Source organism: Thunnus thynnus, chromosome 19 (genome assembly GCF_963924715.1).
Source record: "Thunnus thynnus chromosome 19, fThuThy2.1, whole genome shotgun sequence".
Taxonomy (NCBI): Eukaryota; Metazoa; Chordata; class Actinopteri; order Scombriformes; family Scombridae; genus Thunnus; species Thunnus thynnus.
Window position 1 is genome coordinate 3,634,687 of NC_089535.1, and position 11,305 is coordinate 3,645,991.

Sequence of the window (11,305 nt, forward strand, 5' to 3'; positions counted from 1 at the left end):
TTAAAAAAAATACATCAATTAAATGAATAAAGAGGAAAGTAATAGTAAACTTGAAGGCAGTTGTTCATCATAAAACTCTTTTTATTCATCATTACTTTTAAGGAATCAATGTACAGATTAAATTATATCAAGAAATTATTTAAATTTGGAGAATTCTGCTTTACAAACATAAAATTTAACAGTTACAATCAAAAGCAGGGCTGCAACTAATGATCATGTTAGTTGTTGATTAACCTGTCGATTGTTTTCACAATTAGTCAATAAGTCATTTGGTCTCTAAAACCTCCAAAGAAACGTCCTCACACATCTCCATTTTTCTCTAAACAGATGAAAAACAAAGTATTTAATCAGACCAATATTTGCTTTTTTCTTTCAAAATGTATATTTCCTGACACTAGGGCTGCAACTAACAATTACTTTCATTATCGATTCATCTATTGATTATTTTCTTGATTAATAAATTAGTTTTTTAGTGCATAAAATGTCAGATAATGGTGAAAAATGTTGATCAGTGCTTCCCAAAACCCAAGATGACGTCTTCAAATGTCTTATTTTGTCCACAACCCAAATATATTCAGTTTACTGTCATAGAAGACTAAAGAAACCAGAATATACTCACATTTGAGAAGCTGGAATCAAAGAATTAGGTTAAAAAAAATTACTTGAAATGATTAGTTTATAATAATGGATTAATATAATAGCAACTAATCAATTAATCAACTAATGGTTGCAGCTCTGGATTTGAAATTGCGTTCAAAATATCTTATATAGTTCTTTATGTCAATCCAAAACTTAAACTATCACTTTTTTCCCTCAACTTTATTGGCAAAACTTTGAAACACATAACACACACAAATAATACACGACTACAGGAAAACCATCACATTAAACAAACAGTTGAACAAATCCATAAAGGACGTAGAACAACATAAAAGAGTACAAGAACAGAATCATATTTTTAAAAAACAAAACAAAACAAAAACCCCAAAAGAAATAATAGAACTGAAGACAATAAATACGTAAATAAATAAAAATAAATAAATAAAGATTACATGTTTAAGGAACTTTTGTGGTTCTTCACATGGCTTAAAGGATGCAACAGACTTCATTTTTTTGCGAGGAAATGCATAAATCATATAAATTATAAAATAAAAATGTAGCCATCAAAATGTACTAAAAGTTGTGTCGTAAAATACAACTACGTCATTTAAACAAACTATCACTGTAAATTCATAATGAGGACTGTTTGACGTAATGTGACGTAAACCAATCAGAGGACACTTTACTGCTGCCTGGTTACCAGCGACCAATAGGAAGCTTCAGTGCGAGCGCGGATAAACGGATTTGTTGTTGTTGTTGTGCAGTGATATCTGTGTGTTTTTAGCGACAATAACCAATAACGTTTTGTTTACAGGGGCTTTAAAATCCTCCCAGCATGAGTTTGTCTTTAAGGTAAATCGATCTGTAATCGATCAGTTTTCTGACACAGTTTGTTTGAACAGTGAATGCAGGAAACGTTTAGCAGGAGCTAACGTTAGCTCCGGTGTTAGCATGTTTGGCTCTTATCATCAGTGTTACAACAGAATAATCCGTTAAAATGTCATTAATGTGTAAATTACTGTTTATCAGTGACGCTTTGAAATATTATGTTACAAACAAGCTAGCTGCTTATTTATCCAGCATGTTTCATAGCACCGTGCTGTTGTGTTTAAAGCGAATTTGACGGTTGTGGTTATAAAGTGAATGAAAGTTAACGGTTAATGGCGTCTCTCTCCCCAGAACTGAATTATCAGCCGACAAAGCAAAGCGTAAGAAGAGGAGAGAGCTCACCGAGGACCAGAAACACGAAATCAAAGAAGCTTTCGAGCTGTTTGACACCGACAAAGACAAAGAAATAGATTATCATGAGCTGAAGGTGAGCAGAGAAACACAGCGCTGTGTTCAAGGAAGACAGACAACCAACCGGCCATGTTATTTTATTTACAGTTTGATATATTCTTAGCATGCTTATGAATCCTATCAATCCTTGTCTGTGGTGGAAAGCAACTAAGTACTGTACTTAAGTACAATTTTGAGGTACTTGTACTTTACTTGAGTATTTCCATGTGATGCTACTTTCTACATTTCAGAGGGAAATATTGTACTTTCTACTCCACTACATTTATTTGACAGCTTTAGTTACTTTTCAGATGAAGATTTGACACAATGGATAATATAACAAGCTTTTAAAATACAACACATTGTTAAAGATGAAACCAGTGGTTTCCAACCTTTTTGTCTTTGGACGTCTTACAAAAAGCAGTGTGTAGTCGGGGTCACATTTCACATGTCTATGAGTTGTTAACAGCTCCACCAAATAGTGATTTTTCCCTCTAAACTTCTCACATGCTTTCATTTCAATAAATGTTCAAATGATCCAATATGTCACCAAAAATCAAAGATTAGAGAAAAAGAATGAAAACTGAAAACAGATTTGTGTATCAGAACTTTGTTTTTTCTTCTTTCCTCTCCCATTAATCATCTCACGACCCCTCAGATTTATCTGCTGACCCTTTGGAGGGGCCCCGACCCCTAGGTTGGGAACCACTGGACTAAACTAGCTAACTGTATATAAAGTAGTGTAAACTAGCTCCACCTCCAGCAGCTACAACAGTAACATGCTGCTCTAACACTGATGCTTCACTATTAATAATCTAATGATGTCATATATAATAATATATCAGTCAGAGGGACCAAACAACTACTTTTTGATAGAATAATAGGATAATATATGGTTAGTTGCAGCCTTAGATGTCTTTAAGTGATGCCATTTAAACGTATAGCTCTTTTTAAAATTTCCCAACAGGTGGCGATGCGAGCGCTCGGCTTTGAAGTGAAGAAAGTTGATGTTCTGAAGATTCTTAAGGACTACGACAGAGAGGGAAACGGCAAAATAACATTTGAAGATTTCAATGAAGTTGGTAAGTTTACCTTCACTTCATTAGACGTTTACTGAAATACACGTGACAGTCAAACTGTCAGTGACACTGACTGAAGAGCTTCAGTAAATCCTGAATGCGGTCGTATCTTTCTGCAGTGACCGACCGCATACTGGAGCGAGACCCAAAGGAGGAGATCATGAAGGCCTTTAAGCTGTTTGACGACGACGAATCGGGAAGGATCAGTCTGAGGAACCTGAGACGAGTGGCTCGAGAGCTCGGGGAGAACGTCAGCGACGAGGAGCTGCGCAGCATGATCGACGAGTTCGACACCGACGGAGACGGTGAGAGTAAGTGATCGCTGCTGTGTTCAAACATCAGTTATGAGTGTCGTGTTGAATATTACAGAAATGTTTCAGATCCGACTTCATCAGATTGTTGATGTGGCTTTAAAATAAACTGTAAGCCTCATTCGGACAGGATGAACATCACAGGAGGAGGTGAGGAATGAAATAATGGAGGTGAAAGAGCCAAAAATCGTCGTCCTTCTCGGAGTCATAACTCAAATCTGAACACACAGACATGAAATTTAATGTCATTCAGTGTGATTTACGCTCCCCAGGTTATCATTATTATCTAGACCTCCATAAATCCACTTCTGAGCAAAAACAAGCTGCAGAACCTGCCTGAGAATCATCATGTTTTTAAGTTTTCTTCAGTATCACAGTAACCCAGTGATAGTTGTCTGTACATACATGTTACACTGCAAACAGGAGCTGATTCAGCAAACTTTTAACGGAGACTATTTGACAAAATGTTAACAAATATCAGATAAAAACGTGTCTGAAAGAGAACAGCAGCTTCTACCTGTAGCTGAGATTAAAGCAGCACATCTGATGAGCTTTTATGTCTTGAACTCTTGATGCTTTTATTTTTTTTCTGTTGTCTTATTGGTTCACAAACAGACTCAAATACTCACTACTGACAAGTTCCGATAATAATTTAGTAATTATTGTTTTATACTGCTGGGATCATTCCTATTTGTTTTCTATCATACTTTCATACTTTGGCGATATGGAAACAGGTATTAAATTACATTCTATGTGATATTAAAGTCTTAAATTGAAACTCTGTCAGCAGCATGTTGTTAGTAGTTGGATAAATCTGTGACTTTCACTCTTTGCATAAATACTCTGTGAACTAAGTAAATGCACACATCTTATTTATTAGTCTTAATCATGAAGCTGAGAGGAGACACTGATATGTAATAAGTGATGTGCTGTTCTCACTAACAGCCACTAGAGGGCAGACAGACAATAATGAATGAATGGACAAATAAATGATGATATGATCGTGTTACTTTCAAGAATCATGAGATGTGTTGAATGTCAGAACAAACACTTCCTGCTAGAAACATCAAAACATGGTTGAATTTTGTACAATTTGAATATAATCTTTAGTTTTCATTCTTTGTTCAGAGGAATTTATTTGTTTGTATTTAACCTTTGTTTGTACAGGGAAGGTGACCTGAACACATGCGTTACTTTACAACTGTTAAAGACAGACCAACACATTAATAAAACAGAAACTAGACAGTATTCAGTGTTCTTGAAGTTAGAATCAGTTCTTAATCGATAATAAAAAATAGATATTTGGAGCCTTAATATGACTGATACGGCTGTTTTGTGGCACTTTGTTGAAATATGTTTAAAACAAGTATTAATGTCAGACTGAACTTCATTCCTTTAACTTTATTTCTCTCTTCCAGTAAACCAGGAGGAGTTCCTCGCCATCATGACCGGAGACTCCTGATGAGCAGCAAGACGTCTGACGGAGTTTTACTGTCGCTGAGGACAAACTGTCGGTTTGTACATGAAGACGACGAACAACACGGATGCACAGCTTCCTCTCGAGGGTTCGAGGCGGACTTGAATTTATACTTAAATTAATTACAGAAGAGGATCGGACTGTCTGAAAAGGCCACATTGTGTTTTTAGGAGGAAGAGGATGTGACTCAAACGCTGTAAATATCATTCTGGTCTTTTAGTCAATTGTGCTCTAAGTGTCTTTCTGTCTCAGTAAAACTGTAAATTCACCTCAAAGTGCTGAAGTGTAACAAAGACCATGGATGTTGTTAGTCTAGTCGATTAGATTCAAGATCTGATGTTCACTTTCTTATCAATCGATCTGTCGCATCTAAATAACTGTTGTGGAAATTAGGGGCCAATTAATCATTCATTCATTCCTGCAGTGATTCTGTCTGTCTGGATATTTCTAAGGAGAACTTGATAAAGCACATTTCATTGACTGTTTTTCACTGGTTGTGTTTGGGGTTTATACAACACATGAATGTTTGAATGTGATATTTATTTTGTACAAAATAAATTGGTTTGCCAGAACGTTACGTCTGATTTTGATTTTTTTAACACTTTTTGATTTGGAGTCTATGATGATGATTTGAGACGACATCATCAGCAAATCCCCCAAAACTATGTTCCAGTGACAGATCCCTCAGGCCCCAGAGTCATTATGACTTATCAATGGCTACCACTAATGATTGTTTTCATTATCAGTTAATCTGCAGATTATTTTCTCTGTTAATTGTGAAACTAAACATTTTTGCTATCGTAAGTTATGTCTTCAAATGACGTATTTTGTCCAACAGTCCAAAACCAAAAGATATTCAGTTTACTGTCATGTGTGACAAAGAAAAGCTTCACATTTGCTGGAACCAGCGAATGTTTGGTATTTTTACTGGAAAGATCACAAGAACGATTATTAGATTACGTAAAAAAAAAAGACTATTTTCTGAGGAACAACTGAACGCTGAATCGTTGCAGCTCTGCCTCTTGGATGAATTAAAGGACAAGTTCACAGTTTTTCCAGTGTGTGTTAAACCAGCAGTCAGGTGTCCATATGAGCAGTGAAAGAGGTTTTCCTCGCTGTAATCATTCCTCCTGTTCATACTGGATATTAAAAGATCCTTCAAATGTGCTTTCAATGGAAGTGATGGAGGATAAAATCCACAGTGTTTCCACACAGTCATTTAAAAGTTGATGTGAAGCTTATATGAGGCTTCATCAGTCTGAGTTAGTCACATCAAGTGGATATCTGACACATTTACAGTCTTTTTAAGCATCAAATTCCCTCTTTGTGTTTCCCTGTTGAGCTGCAGGTGGAAGTATAGTAACAAAAAGAGGAACTTTGGCACTAAAAAGACTGTAACGTTGAGAGATATCTACTTGATTTGACTCATTTGGACGCTGAAGCTTCATATTAGCTTCAGATAAACTTTTAAATACATTTTTTGCACAGAAGGAGGACTGTGGATTTTGTCCTCCATCATCTTCTAATGGTCAGTATGAACAAGAGGAATGATTACAGCAAGAAAAACAGGTCTAATGTTCATGTGGCCTCTTGACTTGTTTTAAGACACACTAGGAAAACTTGTGAATCGTCCTTTAAATATAATTTGGTTCTAATACTTCTGTATTTTTACTTAAGTAAAATTTTGAATTGAAAAATTGCTGCTTTTACTTAAAGTAAAACATCTGAGTACTTCTTCCACCACTGCAGGAGACTCACATTAGACTTTAACAACACTGACACGTCCAATAAGATGATGTATGTGTCAAAATAATAAAAGCTTGTAGCCCCGGCTACAGTCAGACACTGTACTCGCTACAGAGATACATAATACCGACCACAAAACCTCCTCTTAAGGCGGATCCTCATCAGCTCCCTGTTATTTGGCTCCCGCAGACCTTTACATATTGGTTTAGATGAAGGACTCCAGTCATGAATTGCCTGCTTTCCCTTTTCATCTGTCTCAAGCCCTGCGTCTTAATCATCTGCTGCTCGGATGATTAAGACGACTGCGGTTTGCTAACCGAGGTTTTCTTTGGTAATAACTTGAACCAATCACACAATGACAGAGTAGAGGACTCGGTGGTTTTTTCTCCCGTGTAATAAAGGTTTGAAACTTCTGAGGAAGACAAATGAAAGTGACGCAGTAATAAAAGGCTGAGAAACAACGTATGCAGTAGTGGAAGAAGTACTCAGATCCTTCAATGCAGTAAAATTACCAATACAGCAATGTAAAAATACTCCATTACAAGTAAAATCCTGCATGAATAATCCTACTACCGTAAAAGTACATAAGTATTATGAGCTTGATGTAGTTAAAGTATTGCAGTAAAAGTACATAAGTATTATGAGCTTGACGTAGTTAAAGTATTGCAGTAAAAGTACATAAGTATTATGAGCTTGATGTAGTTAAAGTATTGCAGTAAAAGTACATAAGTATTATGAGCTTGATGTAGTTAAAGTATTGCAGTAAAAGTACATAAGTATTATGAGCTTGATGTAGTTAAAGTATTGCAGTAAAAGTACATAAGTATTATGAGCTTGACGTAGTTAAAGTATTGCAGTAAAAGTACATAAGTATTATGAGCTTGATGTAGTTAAAGTATTGCAGTAAAAGTACATAAGTATTATGAGCTTGATGTAGTCAAAGTATTGCAGTAAAAGTACATAAGTATTATGAGCTTGATGTAGTTAAAGTATTGCAGTAAAAGTACATAAGTATTATGAGCTTGATGTAGTTAAAGTATTGCAGTAAAAGTAGTGGTTTGGTCCCTCTGACTGATATATTATTATATATGACATCATTAGATTATTAATAGTGAAGCATCAGTGTTAGAGCAGCATGTTACTGTTGTAGCTGCTGGAGGTGGAGCTAGTTTACACTACTTTATATACAGTTAGCTAGTTTAGTCCAGTGGTTCCCAATCTAGGGGTCGGGCCCCTCCAAAGGGTCAGCAGATAAATCTGAGGGGTGGTGAGATGATTAATGGGAGAGGAAAGAAGAAAAAACAAAGTTCTGATACACAAATCTGTTTTCAGTTTTTGGACTTTTTCTCTAATCTTTGATTTTTGCTGAAATATTGGATCATTTGAACATTTATTGAAATGAAAGCATGTGAGAAGTTTAGAGGGAAAAATCACTATTTGGTGGAGCTGTTAACAACTCATAGACATGTGAAATGTGACCCCGACTACACACTGCTTTTTGTAAGACGTCAAAAGCCAAAAAGGTTGGAAACCACTGGTTTCATCTTTAACACTGTGTTGTATTTTAAAAGCTTGTTATATTATCCATTGTGTCAAATCTTCATCTGAAAAGTAACTAAAGCTGTCAAATAAATGTAGTGGAGTAGAAAGTACAATATTTCCCTCTGAAATGTAGAAAGTAGCATCACATGGAAATACTCAAGTAAAGTACCTCATTTACTCACTTCCTGAGTAAACGTACTTAGTTACTTTCCACCACTGTTTGTATGTATGTAGGTATGCAGACACTACTGGGACTGTGTGTTCTCTGTGCTGAAGGTCAGCGTCGATGTTGATTATCAGAACCTGCATCTGGTCATTACAGGGACAGACATCATGACTTGCCCTTGCACTGGCACATGCTCAGCTGTTGGTCCCTGGACCGGAGCAACACATGCTCCAGAAATAAACCAACTCAGTTCCTCCCCAGTTACAACCTCAAAGTCGCCCCCCTGTGGTTTCCACTGTATGACTCGGCATACACTATCACACACACACACACACACACACTAACACAAACACACACACACACACTCTTTTGTATTGCTAGTAATCATCTGTGTTGATGAGATTTCTATAAATACATCAGTCTGGCGGACCTCGCCAGGGTCTGATTGCTCTATGGTTTGGGGTAATAGCATAGGTTAGCTTGGGCTCCCGATTTAGACGCACTAATGGGATGAGGGACATTTACTGATGTTTCTACGCTGCAGTAGTATTGAGTCGGAGGATTCTGTTTACTATTTCTCAGAGCTGTAACTGCTACACGCAACGCATGACTGAATGAATAATGAATATCCAGCGTGAACCAACCAAGATCATCAACAACGCCAAAACACACTAACTACATATTATCATTAAAACTGAGTTACTGACAGAATCTGACTTTTATTAAATAAATATGGAGCGCCTGATATCCTGAAAGACGATATTATTTTAATCATGTGCTCAGATATGAATGATATTAATAAGAAAAGATATTAATTTATGCTCACAAGGAAATAACTTGAGCACAAAATCCATAAATCCATAAAACCAACAAATCGTGATACATGGTTTGACCATGTGACTCCAGAACGACACATAGGAGCGTTTTCTAATAATCGGCGCCCCCGACGACAGTAATTTGCAGGATGACATCATCATGTGACTGTCAGACATCACTGTTAAACAATAATGATGTTTTATGATGTGACGGTTTAGGGAAAGATGATGATTTGCGTTGAAATGATCAGTTTGTTAAGGTTACAGAAACATGTGTTAATGGGTTAAAGTTACTACTTCCTTAAAGTTAAGCCGCCTTTGTCGTCATGGCTACGATAATAACCACAGGGGTTTGAGGTTAGGGGACGAATCATGGTTAGAAACAGGAAATGAATGCCTCCATCTATCCCTCTTTCACACATATATATACGTCATCTGAACTGCATCACTGGTCCGCTAGATACCAGCTGTCACTCAAACTGTAACTATGCGTTGTTTTTGGGCGACTGGCGTTACGATCTGTTGTGTTGTTTTTCTTGGGAGGACTGTCTTCAATATTACCCGATTGAAGTCAAGCAGACTGAAACTTGGTAAATGAATAAACATTCCTAGTAGTAATCTACATTTATCAACATTTCTACTTATCTACATTGATTTTGGGGAATAAAACAATCAATCACAGTTTGCCAGCTTCACTGTTTCTATGGTTACTGCTCTCTCTGCCTTTGTAGGATAAACAACAGTCATCTACAGTAGTGAAGATAAAGGATGAGTAATGTGTGCAGGAGTAAAAGTAGGGCGACATTCTCACAGTATGAACCTTTGAAGTGCTCATTTTTGGCTTGTTCGTGTACGTCTGTGTGAACAAAAATCACAGGTTTAACGTGTCCGTGTGTTTGTGTAGTGGGAGCCTCCGAACGGTCTCGTTGGTAACCAGAGTCAGAGTTCAGCTCTTGTGTCCACCTGTCAGTCATTAGGCGAACTATGCCGACCATGTGACAACACTTACCCTCTGACCCCGAGTCAGACAAGGGAACACGGGGGGTGGGGTGGGGGATCGCTGGGCTGTTTACTGCCAGGTTTGGTTAGATCAGTGGCGGCACGCCGTCATTAAAGCTCCTTTTATTTAGAAACAAAAACACGTCAGTCATTCAGATGATCGGCTGACTTTTCTTCTCTGTAGGGAAAACTGTAAATTTGATTTTAAAAGATTTCTCACACAGTCGCAGCAGAGGACGATGCTGAGTGTTTATGACGTGTGTCAGCTGGAAGTGTGACACCGGTGCCCAGGTGGGGGCCGTGACCTTTGACCCTTCCCGTAAGAATGACCTCAACCTGTACGGCCACCGTGTGTGTGGAACTACGTTGTGAAATGATCGGCATCTAAAGCAGCTCATCAGTGTTTTGAATTGAATATTTTCAACCTATATTGGCTTTTTCTTTATTCAGTCTTCAGTTTTTAGAATTACATTGTAATATTGTTTACATTTTTAATAACTGATCAATCATTTAAGTCGTTTTTTTTTTATCAAAAATGCCCAAAAAGTAATTGGTTCCATCTTCTTTAATGTGAACATTTGTTGGTTTTCTTACTCGTCTCTGATAATAAACTGAATAACGTTACATTTTAGACTGTTGGTCAGACAAAATAAGCAAATTGAAGACGTCACCTTCGACTTTTTGCCATTTTCTGATATTTTATTTAAAAAAAAAAAACAATTATTGAGAAAATAATCAACAGATTTAATCTGTCATGGAAAAAATCATTGGTAGCTGCCCTATATTGTAATGCACATTACAACCGAAACAATTCATCAATCAGTCAATTAATCACAGACAGGAGATTTATTAACAATGTAAGGACAAAAAAATTGATCTTTGGGTTTTAGACTGTTGGTTGGACAAAAGAAGACATTTGCTTCTTATGATGCAGATTTTTCACAGTTCTGGAACATTTTATAGAATAAAGGGTTAATCGATAACCACAAAAAAGATTGACCAATTAATCAATGATGAAAATAATTATTGCAGTCCTTGATTTAAGATTCAAATCTTCATTTTTTTTGTCTGGTGGAGTATGAATAATAATTAGAATAAGAGCAAAAATAAGAATTACAGAAAAAACATATAAAGTAAAAAGCTGTAAAGATAAATAGCTATAAATATATGTAATATATGTAATATCTAAGTATTAAAATGCTGAAGTATATATTGATCCTGTGTCATTTTCCCAATATATAAAAAGTAAAATGTACATACAGTATGTCACAGTGTAAACCAAAGTACAATAT

At 36.4% G+C, this 11,305-nt stretch overlaps 1 protein-coding gene across 2 annotated transcripts; it reads left to right on the forward strand.

Moving 5' to 3' along the window:
• Positions 1-1,305: 1,305 nt before the first annotated feature.
• Positions 1,306-5,322, forward strand: cetn3 (centrin 3). Of its 2 annotated transcripts, none has more exons than XM_067574725.1 (5): positions 1,306-1,452; positions 1,780-1,915; positions 2,846-2,960; positions 3,077-3,268; positions 4,687-5,322. In XM_067574725.1, the coding sequence occupies exons 1-5, from the start codon at positions 1,436-1,438 to the stop codon at positions 4,728-4,730; spliced, it is 504 nt and encodes a 167-aa protein (XP_067430826.1). In that variant the 5' UTR covers positions 1,306-1,435; the 3' UTR covers positions 4,731-5,322. The 2 variants fall into 2 exon arrangements, with proteins under 2 accessions (XP_067430826.1, XP_067430827.1); XM_067574726.1 differs by having other exon boundaries at positions 3,077-3,262.
• The last annotated feature ends 5,983 nt before the right edge of the window (positions 5,323-11,305 follow it).

Coding starts and splice junctions, on each gene's coding strand:
- cetn3 (XM_067574725.1), top strand. Junction 1,916..2,845: donor TAGATTATCATGAGCTGAAG/GTGAGCAGAGAA, acceptor ATTTCCCAACAG/GTGGCGATGCGAGCGCTCGG. Junction 3,269..4,686: donor CACCGACGGAGACGGTGAGA/GTAAGTGATCGC, acceptor TCTCTCTTCCAG/TAAACCAGGAGGAGTTCCTC.